The sequence below is a fragment of the Chelonoidis abingdonii genome, chromosome 1 (assembly GCF_003597395.2).
Source record: "Chelonoidis abingdonii isolate Lonesome George chromosome 1, CheloAbing_2.0, whole genome shotgun sequence".
NCBI lineage: Eukaryota > Metazoa > Chordata > Testudines > Testudinidae > Chelonoidis > Chelonoidis abingdonii.
In genome coordinates this window covers 367343281-367364198 of record NC_133769.1, presented here as the reverse complement: position 1 = coordinate 367364198, position 20918 = coordinate 367343281, and the positions used below count along the sequence as shown (strand labels likewise).

Genomic DNA, 20918 nt, shown 5'->3' with positions numbered 1-20918 from the left:
GCAGATATTCTTCTCTCATTAACTGTTTTTACTCCGGCAGAGTTCTTGTGGCAATGAGTTCCACGGGTTAACAGTGCAGCACGTTTTCTTTGATCAGTCTTACATCCTAGTGCCTTGCTGCAGGTGGCAGCTCTGTCATTCCTCTCACTGCTGCAGCCCTGGTGTAACTGAGTTGGTTCACTCCCTTCCCCTCTGACTAAGAGTAATTTGTATTACGGTACCACCAGCTGAGCCCAGGGCTTCACTGTGTAGCCCCACAGCTCCCAGCGGGTTCTTATGTCTCGTTACTTCCCTCCAAGCATCTAAAATAGCCCAGGCGCATCAGCACACATGGTCTGTCATCTGGGCCCTGCCGCCGCCCGGCTGCAGCCAGTCTCCAGCCCTGGGAGCTCGGCATGTAATAAATAGCCGGCGACTCAGCACAGCAGGTCTTTGTGTTGCTCAGCTGCCCGCTGGAGCTGAGTCGCTGGCTGTCAGGTGGGGATTAGTCACTAAGATATCAGAAACTCAGCCCTCTGGGAGCCCCCAGCAACATGTGACTTTGAAGGGCCCCACAGGCCCTTGAGTCAGAGGAGAAGCTGGAGCCTGTAGAATGCGGCGTGGCTCTCCCAGCACATGGCCAGGGCATCCAGCCCAGGCGGGTATTTCAGTGTGGGCATGGGATGGGGAGAATAGAGGGGTAAGCCTCTGGGCTGCACCAGACGGGTGAGCTTGCTGCCAGTGTCGGCTCTCAAAGCTGGAGCCAGGGTGTGTGGTTAGAATAGGGGCATCTGGGTTCCATTCTTCACTCTTCTACCAATTTTCTTGGCACTGTGCCTCAGTTTCCCCTTCTGCAAATGGAGAATTGCCACCCCTCTGCTGGCTGCCACTAGGGCTGGGAGGGTTCATGCGGGTAGAGGGGTGAGCCCTGTGCATGGAAGGGCTATGGAATAGTTTTCACCATCCTCCTGGGAACAGCTGATAGCGGAGATCCCTCAACAGCATGGAGCTAGGAAAGGGGTCGGGAGCACCTGCTCGGACTCTGTACTCGCCCCCTCATTCCTCCTGCCCTGGAAACTCTGGGGCCCCTTTGAGGGGCACGCTGTGCTGTGCTTGCTCTCCTGATCCTGTGAGGTGCCTGTGCCCCCTGCGGGCTTCTGGGCAGGAGCGAGTGCCGGCACAGAGCAGGGAGTTCTGGCGTGGCAAGCAGATGCGATGCCCGTGGGAGTTGGAGCTGGCGGAAGGAAGTTTACACAGGCTCAGCTGGCATCTAGCCAGCCATCTTGTTTTCACAGCTCAGGGTACGTCTTTGCAATGGATCAGGGCCCCGGGCTGTTCAGTCCAGCAGCGTGTCCTGGTGGGGAGGGTCCCTGGACGGGGACGCGGGATACCGGGGTTTATCCACAGCTCTGCCTCTGACTTTCTGGGTGACCTTGGACACTTCCCCTCTCCATGCTCCTCTCCCCTTCATCTATTTAGCCTTCAGGCTCTCCAAGGCGGAGTGTCGCTCTCGCTCTATGGCAGCCCTAGTTTCTGATTCATGGAAGGATGTGAGATGCAGCTACCTCTGGGGTGAAGCATAACAGTTGTTTCCCAGCACACAGCATCACTGCTCAGCAGTTCAGGACAGGAAGGTGAAGAAGACTATAGTGAATCCATTTGAAAACTGCAGGGGAAAATGATCACGCTGGCTAGGATATTGTGGTCGGTCCAGGGGATCGAATAAACTCAGGGGATTGGGCCCTTTTCTCCAAGAACGGCGTCCCCTAGGCTACACTAGCAGAATCCTGGGCTGCCCTCTGAGCTCCCTCTGCCTTTGCATTCCAGACAACCGCACAAGTCAGAAATTCATCTGTAGAGGCTGAACGGAAGGAGTCACCCACCCTGCTTCCTGCATCACTCTTGGAAATCTTCTCTCCAAGCCCTGGCTTGACCCCGCTGAGCTGGGGGGAGCTCATGAGAAGGCAGCTAAGGGCCTCCCGCGGACGGCTGGTATTGTGTTAACTGGATGTAAAGGGAAGCTGGGGCAGGGGCAGGGGCTGGGAAGAAGAGAGGCAGGAAGTAGAAAGCAGAAGGGCTGCCAGATTTCATGCAGATCTTTACTGGAATGGGGCGTCCCCTGTTCCCCGGCAGGATCTTACCAGCAAACAGATCATTAAATTCAAAACTGACTTTCAAATCGCCCTTGATTTACAATCTTCAGGGATCAAAGTGAAAGGCACCAGCCCTGAAACTTCCCCTTTCGTAACAGCAACGCTCTGCATCTGGGGATCTCAAAGCACTTTACTGAGGAAGGCCAGAATCATCGTCCCAATGGGGAAACCGAGGCACAGAGCAGAAGAGTGCCTCACTCCTGGCATTGACCAAGCCAGGACTAGGACCTGGGGCTCCTAGAGCCCTCTGCAGTGATCTGTCCACTAGGCCTTACTGATTCCCAGACCTTGACTGTGCTACAGCAGTGAGATCACCACCCATTGCCCTGTCAGTGTGCCTCAGCCCAGAGCTGGCGAGGCCACCGATATACTCATGAAGGGAGCTCAGGTGCCCTGGGGTCAATACTAACCACAGGGGGGTCGCCCGAGGGATCTCAGAGCAGAAGATGGTCTCATATCTTGCGCTCTTCAGCCCCCTGTGCATGCTTTGGATTTAGCAGGTGGGGAGTGAGTTTGAAAGATATTTCTAAGATATTCATCATAGAACAAGCCATTCTGTGTGTTATGGTAGTGCCTAGAGGCTGTGCGTGAGATCGGGGCCCCCGTATGGTATGGGCCGGGTGCTGCAGGGACCCCGGCCGAGACTGGGGGCCCCTGTATGGACCAGGCACTGCGGGGACCCCGACCGACATCAGGGCCACCGTATGGACCGGGCGCTGTGGAGACCCTGACTGAGATCATCGCCACTGGGGGTTAGGTTGGCATGACTACAACACTCTGGCATATGATTTTTCACACCCTGTGCTTTGTAGTGACGTCAACCGGAATTTTAAGAGTGGAGCCAGCCTAAGTATCGGCAGGTGAGAGCCAAAGTATCGTCATGGATGGACGACTGGCTAGAGATTGGAACGACAAATAGGCTGAAATGGTCTATTTCCATCGTGGCAGCAGGCGCCCCGTGGAGGGCTCAAGGCTCTGTAGTAGGGCCTGGTTAGTTTAATGTATTAATGATCTGGACAGGGGAGAGTCACAGGGTAGCTGGCCCTAAGGGGTCAGAGACCCAGCTTTCCTGGGACAGGCTTTGCTGAGGAGAACCAGCCCACCCCAAAGTCCTCAGGTGCGTGGCTGGGAGGCTGGTTGCTAAGGAACTGTCAGGTTTCGAACCCGGGAATCTTTAGCCGCTGCGCCACCAGGGTGCCCCAAACCACTGCCCCTGCCCAGCAGCCTTCCTGCTAAGGGCTGCATACGCACAGCAGCCTGCCCTGGGCCATGGGGCCAGGCAGCGCGCTCATAGGTTGCTGACTCATCAGAAAGGCCCCAGGAGGAAGAGGAAGCTGTCATCTGCCGCATCCTGCCTCTCCAACCCCCTGAGCCAGCCCCTTGCATTGGATCCTCCAGCTACGGACCCCTGCAAGAACCCTCACCGTTGCCTGGGATAGTCTCTGATACCAATCGACCGTCTGGCCACTCATACACATGTGGCTACAGCCCTGGGCTGCCCCCTAGCCCGCCCTGGCCACTGGATGCCTAGGCCTGACGAAGGGTAACGAGGGCTCAGTCAGGAAGGTCCTGAGAAGAGGGGCTACTCAGGGGAACTGGCTAGGGGAACCTAGGAGCGGTGCTCCAGAGGAACTACCTCCACTGCAGAGAGAGCTGCGCAGCTTGCAGGGTCTGAATCCACGGGGCACCCTTCCCCAGATGATAGCAAGAGGCCAGACTCCAGAATTGGGTCCTGGGCCAAGAGAGTTTTACTGGTAAGGAGGCTGGACGGAGGAGACGGATTGGCTGCAGGGGAACAGACAGACCAACGTTAACTCATCCCCTCCTGGTTAGGATGCTGGGGGGAAGGTTTGTGTGCGTGCCATGTTTGACCAACCAGACCTCCGTAAGGGCACTGTTCACGGCAGAAAAGCCTCCCTGAACTCACCGCAAGCCCGTTGGGGGAAACTGAGGCAGGCACCCCTCCGCCATGGCTCTGCACTGGGCCCCCTGGATGTGTATGGGGAGACTCAAGGTGGGGATCTAAGGGTGAAATCCCACCTTTAACAGGGTGAGCAGTGAAGGGGCAAAATGTACAGATGACACAAAATTATGTAGGTTGGTTAGGGCTAGAGAGAATGGTGAGGAATTTCAGAGAGACCGAACCAAGCTAGGGGAACAATGGCAAATGAAGTTCACTTTTGATAAAGTCAAAGTAATGCACCTTTGGAGGGGAAAAATTAAACTGGTCATACACCTTCCAGAGTTCTGAATTAACTGCATCAACTCTGGGAAGGGACCTGAGCGTCACTGCAGTGCCCTCTGCTCCGGATGCAGCTGTGAGAAAACACAGTAGGTGTTACAATACGCTGACAAAAGGATGCACTTTCTCACCCAGCGTGTACTCAGACTGTGGAACTCCCTGCCACAGGAAGTCATCAAGAGCAAAATCTTAGCAAGGTTGAAAAGGGGCGTGGACAGTCACATGGAGAACAAGAATAACCGGAGTTACAATTAATGCCAAGAGACGGTTTGACAGCGATATTAAACCGCAGGCTTCATATCTCAAGCTGGTCTGTAACGATCAGAAACCAGGATGAGACTTAGGCCTGGTCTGCGCTGCAGAGTTAGGTCTAGGTAAGGCAGCATACGTTGAGCTTGTTGTGTCAGAGTGTGCGCTTCAGCCTTGCTCCCGCTAACATGAGTGCCCGGCTACGCCGAGGACATCACCTCCGCGGGAGGCATAGGGCTTATGTGGGTGTAGTAGGGGCCATGCAGTAGATGCTGCGGGTTCCTTACATTGGCTGTCAGTGTCAAGTTGCCATGAAATTGACAAGAAAGCCGGGCTGGCGTCCAGAGTGGGTGGGGGGCTCCAGCTGGAGCTGGGCTGCCCACCAGGTCCCTGCTCCCAGCCTGGCTGCTTCCTGGGCTCCCTGCAGGGAGTCAGGACGCACTGAGGCTTCCTACTGGGAGGCCAGGAGCTGCCCGGACTCAGGGTACAGAGCTTCCTGCCAGGAGCCCGGGGGCAGCCAGGCTCCCAGCGACAGGAAATGTGGAGCCAAGAGCCTGGGAGGGCAGCCAGGCTCCCGGGAGCGGGGATCCGAGAGCCCGGCTGGTGCTGGCCACTGCCAGAGCCAGGAGCCTGGGCTGGATGCCCCTGGGGCTCAGCCTGCGTGGGAACTCTCTCCAGGATTATTATTCCCATTTCAGAGAAGAGGAGCTGAGTCACAGAGAGATTAAGGGCTAGAGTCTCACCTCTGCCTGAGCTCAGCTCATTGCAGGGGTGTGGGGAGATGTCAGGGAGCTTTCTACAACTCCTGGTCCTGAGGACCATTCTGCACTAGTCTGGTGTAAATTTGAGGGATCCCGGGGCTGCACTAACTTGGGCGACACTCATCGCTCGGTGCCCCCTTATGGCCAGGTGTGGCGTATCAGCTCTCACCCCCACCAACGGTGTCTCCAGAGCAGTGCTAGTTTCTCTTCCAGCGACTTGGCACTCCAGCCGGGTCGCCATCGTACCCCAGCCCGGCCGGGGTCACGGCTGGCTGAACTCAACGTCCAAAAATGTCTTTTCCACAAACAAAATCCTTCCACCTTCTCTGGGGCCCTTCCTCAGCTCAGCCTGCAGCCCCGCTTCCTGGGGGCACCAGTCACACCCTCCGGCCCAGGGCACCATACTGCACAGCTAGGCCTGCTCCTCTACCAGAGATTTTCCCTGGGCCACTTCCTAGCCCCACCATCTGGGTCTTCCAATCTTCTCCCTGCTTTAGTCAGGGTCTTTCCCAGGGCTGTCTGTCCTCACTCCCTGAGCTTCCCACCTGGCTTTCCCCAGCAGGGCTTGATATCCACTTACCCCTAGTTCTCCCTCCCATTCCTGCACCCACCTTCCGTCCTTCCTGGGGAGCTGCCTGCTTCCTCTCAGCTGGGGCATGCTGTGAAGTCAGGCTCTGCAGTCCATGGGGCAGACCGGCGTAGGGAACCCTATGCCAGTGACGCGTCCACAGAGCAGTGCTCCCCCCTCACCCACTTCTCTCCCCCTGCTTTCCCCAGACATATCCAGTAACGGATGGTACTGCACAGTCAAGGATCCAATTGCCCTTAACTCTGCCCCTGTGGTGGTGCTCTGAGAAAATCAGACCCTCCTACCACTTGATCCATCCAAAGTGTCTTCCCCATAATACCATGCTGCTCGGTCTGCTCTCCTGCCCTTGTGAGGTGACACGAGGTGCGCATTCCCCATCGGGCTAAAATAATCCTTTCCTGTGTGGCGTGTGTGTCCATCAGATTCACTATTAGTGGGAGCCTCTGTCTCCTTCAGCGGTTTCCTGAACAGTTCTCCTGTGCACACTGCTCCCCATCAGGGGCCCTCTCCTCATTCTAGGGGAAGATCCAGCCATGGTTTGAAGCTTGTGGCTCTGTCTCTTGATGGAGCTGATGCTTTTCACAATCAAATTCTAGCTCTGTCGACCTCCTATGTTGGCGGTGGCACTGCTTGGTGGGGGCGGGGGGGTGTCTGTGTATGGGCTCATGTGCCTGAATCACTGCCCTCTAGTGGATGGAATCAGAATTGCTCAACTGTGTCATAGCCCCAGGACTGCGAAAAAAAGATCCTCTTTTAGCTCAGTATCAGGGGCTGGTTTCTTCTGGAACAGCCAGCTCAGCAACCCGTCCCTGCTGTTGGTGGGGGTGGCTGGATCTGGTGTTCTGGGTCGGGCCCATCTCGAATGGGAAGTAAGCAAACTGGGCTGTTAGGTGCATTGACTCGTCCCCACAGGGGTAAGTCCTGAGTGTCTGTTGCGTTAGAGCAAAGCCAAATAACTTGCCTTGAGTCTGGGATCTACTGTCCGCAAACCCTGCCTAACCCACTGAAATTTCCCTGCCCCTTTGTCTTTTTTTTTCATATGCATTTAAATACAGTTGGTATTTTTAGATTTCCTTCCTCAAGGGTGAAAGAGGCAGGCGTGCGGTCACAGTGAGAGAGTGTGCGGTCTAACGTCCTGTGCCCAAGTCACTTTAATGCCTCTCGGCCCTGGTCCTCTCCTCCCACGCTTTCAGGTCGAGTCACTTTAGGGACCTCCAGCCAGCCACTAGCTGTGGGGTGTGGGATCCTGATGGACTCTGTACCTGGGGCCATGTGCAGCCCCCTTAGCTGGCTTCTCCTTGCCACTGGGGCGTCATTGCCTTCTGGGCTTACGACAGAGGTGGCAAGGGGTTCCCTCTCTGAAGCCCGGAGAAATCACATTAGCAGGGGGCAGTGGGGCTGGCAGCGTATGTGGGTGAACGCTTAGCTCTCCTGCCGTGGTCCCTGTGGGTGTGGGTGGGCGTCTGGCCATCAGCAGCACGCGAGCATAGGTCGTACCATTGAATCTCACGTGCTTCATGCTGGGAACTGTGCGTCTGCCGCATGTTTCTACCCCCACCTGCCTCCCTCCGTCTGCTTAGCAACCCCCCCACACCCGCAAAGCAGAGGGGCCTCTCTGGGGCTAGTAGCCAGGGCTGGCTGGAATTAGCTGGCACAGGAAGATTGAAGCCGTTTTGTGGGTCATGGGGGCGTCCTGCATCCCGTCTCTCAACACCTCCTCGTCGCCCTACCATCTTGGCTCACAGCCCCTGGCTCCTGCGAGCTTCCACTGAAAAATAAATAAGTTCCTGGCTGCCCGAGCCCAGCTGTGTCCAAAGAACCATCCTCATCAATCCGCTTACCGGCACCAGGAGTTTGCCTGGAACCTTGCAAATGTTGTGAAGGGTTAAATTCTCTGGGGGGTGGTGTTAAAACCAGCAAAGGGGTTACCTGGCTCACAGACTCAAACACAGCCCCAGCCTGGGAGAATGTACAGTCAACGCTCAAGCAGATCGGGTGTGAAAGGGGCCTGGAGAAGGCTGTGACTCTGTTTCCCCAGTCTGATACCACGGGGTTTTCTGCCCACGCAGAGCCCCGGGGGGAGCTGTAGCTTCTGCCAAGCAGCAAGTGGGAACCTGTTTTTCCCTCATCCGCAGGACAGGGCCCATATTGATGGGCCGTGGAGCCGTTTAGCCGATCCTGTTCTACACAGGTTCTTACAGCTCCTGCCCTCTTCTGGAGGGGCCTGGCCCCCCTCTCGCAAAGCTCTTCCACGTGAGGGCTGGTTGGAGGCCAGCGGAACCGCTGACTCAGTGGCACACGCAGGCTGCCCCTCTCATTCCCCCATCCTCGGGGGACCTACCGTCGCCCTGTTGATGTCCATCAGGCCCCGGGGCAGCTGCACTGGGTGGAGGAGAGTAACGGCACCGCCCTGCCTTTGATGTGGTCTGGGCCGTGCTCCCGGGGCTGGGGCTGGAATGGTGCACGCTGCTGGGTCGCTGTGGGGCCTGGTGATCTCCTGCACTTAACTCCTGGGAAGCCATTCTCCCCTCAGTGTGCGTCGGAGGGAGCCGGGGAGTGTATGGGAAGCCAGGCTGGAGAAGGGGGAAGTTTCCAGCCAGTGGGAGGCGGGGCAGAGTTGGGAATCTTATCCTAACTGGTTCCACCTTGCCATGCTGGGAGCTCTGCCCTGCCCTCTGGCCCGCACCCTCCCGCTGACCTTGCCCTCCTGCGGGTTGCTGACCCAGGGGCCAGCAGGGAGAGGCTGGTTCAAACTGAAGGTTAAACACTGGTACCAAGTTGCGACTGAGGCTGGAGGCAGGAGGGAGGTGGTCCTGGGCACCTGTGGCACACATCACCCGCTGAAGCAGGAGATTTGGGGAGGGGAGCCCCCTGGCAGCACATCATCACGCCCACTAGGGGCTCTGGCTTTGGGAGTGGGTGTGACTTCGTCCTCTAGGGCCGGTCTGTTGAGAGAACAAAGAACCAGCCAATAGTGTCTCCTTAGCTCATGTGGCAGAGGCCTGTGACTTATTCCCAGCTCCTTAGCTCCTTATTACATGAGAACATATGACCGGCCCTAATGAGTCGTCCAATGGTCCGTGGAGCCCAGTGCCCTCTCTTCTGACAGAGACCAGTGCCAGGTGCTGCAGCGGGAATGAACAGAATGGAGCAATTATCAAGTGATCCAGCCCCTGTCGTCCAGTCCCAGCTTCTGGCAGTCAGAAGCCTGGGGAACCCCAGAGTATGAGGTTGCATCCCTGACCACCTTGGCTAATAGCCATCGATTGACCAATCCTCCGTCAACTTAATTACTTCTTTTTTTAAACCAGTTAGACTTTTGCGCTTCACAACATCCCCTGGCAATGAGTTCCACAGGTTGGCTATGTGTTGTGTGAAGTCTCTTGGCCCAGGGCTGTGGAGCAGGAAGAGCGATGTTCTGTAAAGGGGCCAGGGTGGCATGGGTGTGGTTAAGGAGAGTGGGTAGCACAAGCAAAGAGAACTTTCCCCGCAGGCAGGGGAATCCTCGGAGAACAGGTTGCTTCCTGCTTGCAGCAGTGTCATGAATGTGCATGTCTGACCGGCCTCCCGAGGGCTGGGTGATGACACTTGCTCCCCTCTGCCAATGTGCCTCACCCCAGACTTAGCAGTCTGTCTAGAGCCAGAAGGTAATGCACTGGCCCAGTCAGTGCTTCACACGAGTTGTTAGCAGTATAGGGCATATGACAAACAGCAGAACAGTTCTGATTCTATCTTGCAGAGAGCATTAGTGACACACACACATCACATTATAATGCCATTGGTCACCCCATCTCAGAAAGGGTATAGCTGGAAAAGGTTCAGAGAAGGGCAACAAAGATGATGAAGGGCTCAGAACAGCTTCCATACGAGGAGAGACTAAAAAGATTAGGGCTGTTCACCATAGAGAAGGTATGCAAGGGGGGATCTGCTAGAGGTCTATAAAATCATGACTGGTGTGGAGAAAGTGAATAGGGAAGAGTTATTTATCCTTCCCACAATACAAAAGCCAGGGGTCACCCAATGAAATTAACAGGCAGCAGGTTTAGTACAAACAAGAGGAAATACTCCTTCACACAATGCACAGTTAACCTGTGGAACTCATTGCCAGGGGATGCTGTGAAGGCCAAAACTATAATGGGGTTCAAAAAATCATCAGAGAAGTTGATGGAGGACAGGTCCATCCATAGCTATTGGCCAGGATGGTCAGGGACGCAACCCCATGCTCTGGGTGTCCCTAAACCACTGACAGCCAGGAGCCAGGAGTGGACGACAGGGGTGGATGAAGCCATGATTGCCCTGTTCTGGACACTCTGCCTGACCCTGTGGAATGGGGCCACTGTCAGAGACAGGATCCTGGGCCAGATGGTCTGACGCAGTCTATATGCAGCTGTTAGGATATAGATATTCAGGCCTGTCTGCAAAGGCCTATACTTTAAGAATTTAGGTGTATTCTTATCACTTAGCTAGTTATAGAGGGATAAAAGAAAGAATCAAAGATCACTGTCTGTGTACTGGCCTTCTCTTACTGTGACAGGCTTAGGCCCTCCTCACGGTAAACCGCGATGTAGTTAGGCTAGCTCGATAAGATGGCGAACAAGAACGGTCGACTCATCCCACACATTCGCAAACTAGTCCACATTGAAATAAGGTGCATTGGACTGTTAGGAAATACAATCTGTTCCTGATATTCCATCGCCTCCAGAGAAAAAGGAAGAGACCTTATGAAGATGTAAACAGGAAACTTTAGTTATTGATAGACATCCGGGTTGAGCAAGAACTGCACCCTTATCAATAAAAGACCACCAGCAGGAAGACCCTAATGATGTCTGTACAAAGTTATGAAATAGTTGTTTGGCATATCTCACATTCTGGGCATTGGTTTTGTATGTTTACTTGCATGGTCTCTGTCTGGTTCTGTAATTGTTTCTGTCTGCTGTATAATTAATTTTGTTGGGTGGTGGTGGTGGAATATCATTGGTTAAATAACCATGTTACAGTATGTTAGGATTGGTTAGTTGAATTTCAGTAAAATGATTGGTTAAGGAATAGCTAAGCAAAACTCAAGTTTTACTATATAGTCTGCAGTCAATCAGAAAGTGAGAGGGAATGGGAACAGGGACTGGGGATGGGGGAATTAAAATCATGTTTTGCTAAGGGAGAAAATGGGAACAGGAACAGGGACACAGGCAAGGCTCTGTGGTGTCAGAGCTGAGAAGGGGGATACTGAGGAAGGAAACTGGAATCATTGCCTGCTGGAAGTTCACCCCAATAAACATCGAATTGTTTGCGCCTTTGGACTTCGGGTATTGTTGCTCTCTGTTCATGCAAGAAGGACCAGGACACTGAAAGGATGAAGGAATAAACCCCCTAACAGTAGCCCCCATCCTCTCGCCTTGCAGGGGGAAAGCTGCTTAGCCAGCACGAACCCAGTCTCCTGAGTGTTCTTCCTCTGACAGATGGACAAGAGGGCAAATCCTTCCAGCTTCCCCCGCTCCTGCCCCATCCGCCTGCGGGCTCAGATTCTGGGGGGAAGGGGACCTGCCACGCCAGGCTGAGCTGTGAGCAGCTGCCTCTGGCTGTCTGGCTGCGGCATCAGCCCAGCTCTGCCCCTTACCTGCTGGCTGCTGTTTCAGCAGCTTCCCTGGCGCATCGCTCCCAGTGAAATAAATGCGGCTGCCCAGTGAAATAAATGTGGCTGCATGGTGCCAGACCCAGTGCATTTCCCCTGCTGTTTTGGCAACACGAAGGGGACCCTGGGGGACTGGGAGGGGCCGAGCAGTGAAGCCAGAGTATTTACCTTTAAAAGGCACCCTTGTTTCCAGTGCTTTGGCAGCCCTGCTGGCCTGCCTCTAGCCCCTTGCAGTGCAGGATCTCGCAGCACTTCGTAGGCATTAGTTTCCTTTATTCATTTGTGGGTGGCAGTGCGGCCTAGTGAGTACAGGGCTGGGCGGCAGGAGACCTGGGCCCTTCCTCTAGCTCTGCCGCTGACCTGCTGGGTGACGCTGAACAAGTCCTGTCCCCTTTCCGTGACTCAGTTTCCCCTCCTGTCCTTGGTCTTATCTCAGTAGACTGGGAGCTGTTTGGGACAGGGACTCTCACTGTGTGTGTGTGTACGTATAGTGCCTGGCACAATGGGCTTTGATGTCAGATGGTGCTTTTAGGTGTTACTGCGTACAACAGGCGCACACTGTGGCCATTCAAAACTTCCTGGCAGCAGTAAGGATAGAACCCAGATCTTTCTGCACCAAAAGGGCAGTTGCCTGGTACCCAATCCAAGAGAGGTTCTCCTTTAGTTGCTTGCATTATAAGGCTGATGACACACGGCTGAGCAATTGCAACAGCTAGCAGAGCGCAGAGCTACACATACACATTTGCCAATTTGTTCCAATGTCGCTTTTTAAGGTTGGTATGCGGTTTCAGCTGTAACCTCCTTGTCCTGCTCTTTGCACACTGAAAAACACCGCCGGCGGCGCTTCAATGATAGCTGCATTCAGGGCATTGAGCTGCATTTTGAGTTATACAAGGGTGAAAAAATTCTCCTGGTGTCTTTCCCTCTGCAGCCACTCAGGGTTTGTGTTGGCCGTAGCGGACCAGAGCTCAGCGAGGGGCCAGGACGCTTGGGGGCTGCAGCTGGCTTCCTGTTGCGTAGCTTGGCAGGAATACTGCTGCTTGGTTCTGTCCATGTGGCAGACCCATTTGCACCAGAAAGATGGTCCCATAGCTACAGTGTGGGGGTGGGAGCAGGACTCCTGGCTTCTATCCGATTTGGTTCATGGACTTGGGCGAGTCCCGTCTGGGCCTCGTTTTCCCACAGTTAATTTGTTAATGATCCCAAGTGGCTTTGAGATCCGTGGGTGGAAAGGCGGAGCACCACTGTTCCTGAGTGCTACAGGAAGTATTGCAGTAGCTTCCAGGGGCTGTAACTGAGGTTGGGGCCCCAGTGCGCCGGGCGCTGTGCGGATACACAGTGAGAGACTGCCCCCATCCTGGGTAGCTTCGAGTCCCTGTAAACAAGGGCTGGACAGAGGAGGTCTGATCCCCATGTCCCAGATGGGGAAGAGAGAGATTAAGGTGCAAAGGTATTTAGACGCCTAGCTCCTATGGGAGTTAGGCACCTAAATACCTTTTGAGGATCAGAGGCTAAGGCGCTGGCCAGGGTCGCACAGGGAGTCAGCGACAGAGCAGGGAATTGGGCCCCGATCACCTGAGTCCCAGCCTAGTGAATTAACCCCAAGCCCATCTTTCCACTCTGCGCCTTGCGGGGCTCTGTGACTGTCTCTCTAACCCCTCTTCCTTCTGGCTTGCTGCAGGTTCCAGAAGCATGTCCACACCTACCGGATCCTGCCAGATGAGGATGACTTCCTTGCGGTGCAGGTAGGGACCGCTCACTGCCGTGTGCCGAGACTAGTGTAGCTCCTGCCGTGTGCCGAGACTAGTGTAGCTCCTGCCGTGTGCCGAGACTAGTGCAGCTCCTGCTGTGTGCTGAGACCAGTGCAGAGGCAGGCCAGGCAGAATTTGAAGAGCAACTAGAGACCTCGCATAATGGAGGTGTGGGCATTGCAGGTCCCATGAGACTGCTCTGAAGAGGGGGTTTTTGCGCTGCTCCCCAGAGGTGGCTGCATTTCTGGGTAGCTCTTGTGCAGTGCAGTGGGTGAACGGCTCCTTCCGGGCCATGGGAGTGGTTAGCAGTTCTGCTCGCCAGGCTCAGAGCCAGGCCGCCCCCTCTAACGACCTGCTGGGGTCTCGGCCTCTTGCCCAGTGCAGCGTGTGCAGCATTCACGGTGCCGGCCGGGCTTCCTCGGACACATCAGCTGTGATCACTGCTGGCTGTGTAGAGACCGACACGCTCCACACATGGCCACAAGGGAATGCCGTGCCAGCTCCAGCCCCCCATATCCACCTGGCACTACCTTGCCAGCCCCCCCATACTCACTGGGCACTGCCCTGCCAGCCCCAGCACTCCGATACCCACTGGGCACTGCCCTGCCAGCCCCAGGCTCCTAATACCCACCGGGCACTGCCCTGCCAGCCCCAGTGCCCTGATACCCACTGGGCACTGCTGTGCCAGCCCCAGCCCCCTCATACTCACCGGGCACTGTCATGCCTGCCCCCCCATACTCACCAGGCACTACTCTGCCACCCCAACCCCCCATACCCACTGGGCACTGCTCTGCCAGACATAGCTCCCCCCATACCCACCAGACACTGCTGTGCCAGCCTCAGCTCCCCCATACCCACTGGGCACTGCAGTGCCAACCCAACCCCCCCATACCCACTGGGCACTGCATTGCCAGCCCCAGCCCCCCCATACCTGCCGGGCACTACCATGCCAGACCCAGCCCCCCTGACCCACTGGGCACTGCTGTGCCAGCCCCAGCTCCCCCATACCCACCAGGCACTGCCATGCCAGCCCCAGCCCCCCTGTCACCACTATGCTAGTCACAGCCCCTCCCGCCCCAGTGATAGTGATCACAGTGTAGTTAAATTTAACATCAGTGTCGGGGGAAGATATAAAAGAAGCGCTGTGCAGCAGTATTTCACCCCAGAAAGGGGAACTACACCAAAATGAGGAAGCTAGTTAGCTGGAAATTCAAAGGAACAGTCACAAGAGTGAAATGCCTGCAAGCTGCATGGAAACTGTAAAAACACCGCAATGGAGGCTCAAACCAACTGTATCCCCCAACTACAGAAAAAGCCCCAATAGCTAAAAAAGTGCCACCCTGTCTAAACAACAGAGTAAAAGAGGCAGTTTTAGGCAGAAAGACATTGGAAGTCAAATCGGGGAGAATAGAAAGGAGCATAAACTCTGGCTAGTTAAGTGTAAGAGGCAGGCCAGGCAGAATTTGAAGAGCAACTAGCTAAAAACACAAAAAGTGACAGCAAAAAAAATTTTTTTTAAATACATCAGAAGCAGGAAGCTGCCACTGGACGATCGAGGTGCTAAAGGAGCATGCAAGGAAGACAAGGCTGTTGTGGAGAACTAAATGAATTCTTTGCATCTGTTTTCACTGCAGAGGATGTGAGAGAGATTCCCACACCTGAGCCATTCTTTTTAGGTGACCAATCTGAGCAGCTGTCCCCGACTGAGGTGTCAGTAAAGGAGGTTTTGGAACAAATTAATCAATTAAACAGTAATAAGTCACCAGGACCAGATGGTATCACCCAAGAGTTCTGAAGGAACTCAGATATAAAACTGTGGAAGTACTAACTGTGAAACTAAGTGTAATAATCAGCCTCTGTACCAGATGACGGGAGGGTAGCTAATGTGATGCCAATTTTTAAAAAGGGGTTCAGAGGTGATCCTGGCAGTTACAGGCTGTCACAGGGTATGGGGGAGTCAAGGCCCTGCATTCCCCACTTCCTGCGATTCACCGAGACTCTCAGCCAGCCAGGAAAACAGAAGGTTTATTAGATGATAGGAACACAGTCCCAAGCAGGGCTTGTAGGTACAACCAGGACTCCTCAGCAGGTCCCTCTGGGGGGGCAAGGATCTTAAACCACAGACTTGGGGTTCCCTGCCTCTTCCCAGCCAGCCCAAAACTGAAACCAAAAAACCCTCCCCATTCCTTCTCTCCCCCTCTCCCTTTGTCCAGTTTCCCTGGCAAAGGTGTCGACTGGCCCCACCCCCCTTCCTGGCTCAGGTTACAGGCTCAGGTACTGTCCCTCACCTAAAGTCATCCCCTGCTCTCCCATCCCCAATGCAGACAGTGCCAGGTCAATCCACCCCGCTGCCTACTGCATCACACAGGCCAGTAAGCCAAACTTCATAGAATTGTAGGATTGGAAGGGACCTCGAGAGGTCGTCTAGTCCAGTCCCCTGCACTCATGGCAGGACTAAGTATTGTCTAGACCATCCCTGACAGGTGTTTGTCCAACCTGCTCTTAAAATGATGGAGATTCCACAACCTCCCTAGGCAATTTATTCCAGTGCTAAACAACCCTGACAGTTTAAGCCCATTGCTTCTTGTCCTATCCTCAGAGGTTAAGGAGAACAAATTTTGTCCTTCCTTCTTGTAACAATGTTTTATGTACTTGAAAACTGTTATATTGTCCCCCCTCAGTCTTCTCTTCTCCAGACTAAACAAACCCAATTTTTTCAGTCTTCCCTCCTAGGTCATGTTTTTTAGACCTTGAATCATTTTTGTTGCTCTTTTCTGGACTTTCTGCAGTTTGTCCACATCTTTCCTGAAATGTGACGCCCAGAACTGGATACAATACTCCAGCTGAGGCCAAATCAGTATGGAGTAGAGTGGAAGAATTACTTCAGTACCAGGCAAATTGGTTGAAACTATAGTAAAGAATAGAATTACCTGAATCATAGATGAACATGATTTGTTGAGGAAGAATCAACATGGTTTTTGTAATGGGAAATCATGCCTCACCAATCTACTAGAATTCTTTAAGGGGGTCAACAAGCATGTGGACAAGGGAGATCAAGTTGATATAGTATATTGGACTTTCGGAAAGTCTTGGACAAGGTCCCTCACCAAAGAGTCTTAAGCAAAGATAAGAGATAAGAGGGACGGTCCTCTCATGGATCAGTAACTGGTTAAAAGGCAGAAAACAAAGGGTAGGGATAAATTATCAGGTTTCAGAATGGAGAGGTAACTAGTGGTGTCCCCTAGGGGTCTGTGCTGGGCCCAGTCCTATTCAACATATTCATAAATGATCTGGAAAAGAGGGTGAACAGTAAGTGGCAAAATTTGCAGATGCTACAAAACCGCTCATGATAGTTAAACTGAAAGCTGACAGAGAAGAGTTACAAAGGAATCTCACAAAACTGGGCAACGAAGTGGCAGATGAAATTCAGTGTTGATAAATGCACAATAATGCACATTGGAAAATATAATCTCAACTATACATGCAAACTGTTGGAGTCTAAACTAGCTGTTACCACTCGAGAGAGATCGTGGAGTCATTGTGGATAGTTCTCTGAAAACATCCACTCAATGTGCAGCGACAGTCAAAAAAGCAAACAGAATACTGGGAATCATTAAGAAAGGGATAGATAATAAGACAGAAAATATCATGTTGCCTCTATATAAATCCATGATATACCCACACCTTGAAAACTGCGTGCAGATGTGGTCGCCCTATCTCAAAAAAGATCTATTGGAATTGGAAAAGGTTCAGAAAAGGGCAACAAAACTGATGAGGGATCTGGAACGGCTGCCGTATGAGGAGAGATTAATAAGACTGGGACTGTTCAGCTTGGAAAAGAGACAACTAAGGTGGGATATGAGAGAGGTCTATAAGATTATGACTGTTGTGGAGAAAGTGAATAAGGAAGTGTTACTTACTCCTACTCATAACACAAGAATCAGAGGTCACCCTGTGAAATTAATCAGCAGCAGGTTTAAAACAAAGAAAAGGAGGCATTTCTTCACACAACGCACAGCCAACCTGTGGAACTCGTTGCTAGGGGATATCCTGAAGTCAAATGTACAACTCGGTTAAAAAAAGAACTAGATAAGTCCCTGGAGGACAGGTCCATCAATGGTTATTAGCCAAGATGGGCAAGGATGCAGCCCCATGTCCTGTGTGTCCTTACGTTTCCAGCTGCTAGAAGCTGGGACCTGAGAACAGGGAATCACTCGATAATTGCCCCGTTCTCTTCAGTCCCTCAGTAGCACCTGGCGCTGCCAGAGACAGGATCCTGAGCTAGATGGACCATTGGTCTGACCCAGTCTGGCCGTTCTCTGTGCACAGCGGGACACCCCCCACGCAGGACGCTACTCGTCACACAGATGATTAGACGCAGTACACAACAAGGCATATCCATACACAATATACACATCACACAGTACCCACCAGGACACCCCACCATCATAATACAAGTCTACTTTGTGTAGTATCTTCCCAAGACATTTCCCCATGGCAGAGAAGATAGTGTGGAAAATCCAGTCGCAGCTGGGGCCGAGGGTGACTGGGAAGCCCCGGTGAAGACTACGGTGTATTAGATAGAGGTCATGGAAGCCCCCAGCTGAGCTCAGGGCCCCATCCATCCGGGCATTGCCCACACACAGTGGGGGACAGTCCCTGCCCCCCAGAGCTCACTGTCTACGGGCTGGTCTCCATGGGGAATTTTACTGGCAAAGTTAGCTGCTCGGGGACACGTGTCTTGGAGTTACAGAGCCTTGTTCTGGCTTTCGATGCTGACCTGGGAGAAGGCTCTGTTATTCCGGCAGTAGGACTATCTACATGGGGGCTTATGGCTGTGTAACAATGCTGGTGGAATTCCCTGGGTAGACGAGCCCTAGGCAGGCTCCTGGGGAAACTGAGGCACAGAGCGAGGCAGTGAAGGAGCGGCCTATGAGGCGGCTGCGGGGGCTGCAGAGGATGAGGCTCTTGGACAGCACAGGTGCGACTGAGGCCAAGCGGAGTGGGAAGGGGAGAACAGAGAGACGCTGCCTGCTGTGTGCCTGGCACACCCTTGGACCACTCTTTGCTTAAGACTTGGACACTCTTTGCTTAAGACTACCTTGGTGAAAGAGCCCTGCCCATGAGATCCCCTCCAGATGTGCACAGCTGGGCCGGAGAGCTACCTGGAGCGTGGGGTTCATGAACACTGGGGCTCTTAGTTCCCCTTTCTCTCCCTTTCCTCAGCACGTGTAGCTCTCAGTATGGCTCCCCCTTTCTTCTGCTTTGATGGCCTGGGGGGCTGTGTCTAGTCTGGGGTTCCCCCTCCCACACACCTGGAGCTTGGCCCCAGAGGGATCCCTGCCTTTGTGCGGGGGGACCCCTGCAGTACAGTGGAGTTCCGTGTCAGTGCGCCTGTCGCCCAGGGCCAGTGGAAATACAGGCCACGTGGCCTGGGCTTTCCAGGGCTGTGCAGCGGGGCCGGCCGGCGCAGAGGCTGCTGATCTTGGCAGGAAGTCAGGCTGGTCCATTCGCCGATGTATTTATAGCCCAACAGTAACCCCTTTGTGCTGTCTGGCAGACAGGAAAAAGCAGCCCCCGGGGAGGGACGGCCATGGACAGGAGAGTGTTGTGTGCGCCAGCTCCCGTGCCAGCCTTGCCCACTGCATTGCCGAGTCAGCATACTCGCCTTCCCCTCCCCCCCGCCCGTCCGCCCGCCTGCCTGCACCAGAGTGACAGCCGCAGCCTTGCCCGCCGTGCATGAAGCTGGGCTGAGATCAGGCCGCACCCTCGGGCTTTGGGCCAGCACTGCTCCTGGGTACCTGGCAGGGCCTCGGAGCAGGTACCGGACAGGCAGCACTGGACACACTTCGCCCAGAATGCTCTGCTGCCCTGGCTCAGCGAGGCAGGTCTCTAACAGGAGACGGGAACTTGCCAGCCAGGGGCCCAATCAGTGCCGCCTGCGCGGTGGCATCGATTCATCTTCACATGGGCTGCCAAGCGGGCACGGAAGAGGAATGCTTGTCATGTGGAGCAGTGACACCTGGTCTCAGCCCACTGCGCTTGCTGCAGGATGTGGCACGAATTCAGGCCGGGTTTGCAGAATTCTCCGTGTGGAAAATGTGCCCCCTCCTTCCAACCCCCCTGCACCGGAAGCGCTCTAAACAGGTTGCTGTTTTGCTTTGGAACGACTTCTCCTTTCCAAGTCTCCATGGATGTCATTATTTCGACTGTCACTGCTGAAGGGAAATGGCTGGGGTTGGTTGGCCCAGGACGTTTTGGTTGCCGAGAAACTGGCCTTTGTTCTGCTTTTCACATCGCCAAAAACTTTCATTTTTGTTCTGACCCGAAACTAATTGTTTTTTCCAATTTTTCAAACTCGCCACCGCCGTGACCCAGCTGTTGGTAATGCAGCTGGAGCAGTGACACCGCTCCTTGCAGGGCGAGCTGTGTGCGTTTATCTGCTGCATGCCCTTCCTCAGCGGATGAAAGCTGAACATGCACCAGCTAGGTTCTGCTACCTTCCCAAGACCCCATGGTGTAGCTCAGCCTTTAACTAGGGTGCTTACAAAGTACTCAGGACTATTAGCTTTGGGGAAACTGAGGCATGGCCCAGCAGAGTGACTTGGTTGGTGTGCTACGGGGAGCAGTGTCAGAGCTGCGTTTACACTCTGGGAGTTCTTGGCTCCCACTTCTCCGCCCTGCGTCTCTGAATCCAACTCCCCTATCTCGGCTGCACACCAGACACTGGCTGCAAGCTGTCCCCTTCGGCGGGAGTCAGCCCACCCCTGCCCCTGGCATGGGGAAGACAGGCCCTGGGGCTTAGTCACAGCACAAAAAGTGGCTTCTGCAGCTGCCTGCAGCTCCCAGGTCACCGGTTCCTGTGGCTAGCCCTTGTCTTGCAAACAGGCTGTTCTGGGGCAGCTAAAAGGGAGCGCAGCCAAGTGGTTAGAGCACGGGGTGCCCAGGCCCCGGATTTGCAGTGAGATTGGCAAGCCGAAGCCGGGATCCGTTCGCTAGTAGCAAAGGGCTTTGAGGGCCCGGCGCGGAAGGCGCAAGGACACAGCCACATTTTAGCATGACGGTCTTTGTCCCGTGGGCTCTGTTCGCAGGGGCCCAGCCCCACTGTCCTCTCCAGGTGCAGGGGCTCAAGGCTTTCTCCAGTCGCTCTCAAGATGGGATTTCTGGCTGGGAGCATGGGACAGCTGGAGGAACAGATGCACTGGGCAGGATGGCACCAAGGCCGGCTCTCGGCCCCTGGCCGGGACATGGGGATCTTGGAGAAATTCTTGTTAAAATACCTCCCAGCCAGGCCCAGGCTGTGAAAGGATGAGCGGCGGGTTAATGCTGTCGTGTCCCCGCATGGCAGAGAGGAGGGAGCCAAATGGAGAGAGGGGACAGGAGAAAGCATCCTCCCACAATCCCCACCAAACCCCTCTGTCACGGAGTCCCCGGGCGATGCTCTGGATCTGCTCCCCACAAAGCCAGTCAGGACTTTGGGGAGTCTCTTCTCCCTTGGACCAGACTTTTTCAGGGCAAGAAGCTCACACGACTTCACCTCCTGGGTCTCTCCTTGGAGCTTTCAG

The 20918-nt window shown here is 54.3% G+C and overlaps 1 protein-coding gene across 1 annotated transcript in view; it reads left to right on the top strand.

Annotated features, from left to right (window-relative positions):
• Nucleotides 1–20918, top strand: part of INPPL1 (inositol polyphosphate phosphatase like 1) — a 70029-nt gene that overhangs the window by 8986 nt on the left and 40125 nt on the right. Inside the window, exon 2 of the mRNA XM_075066932.1 lies at nucleotides 13284–13347. Within this exon, the coding sequence (XP_074923033.1) occupies nucleotides 13284–13347 (64 nt within the window). The remainder of the gene's footprint in view (nucleotides 1–13283; nucleotides 13348–20918) is intronic.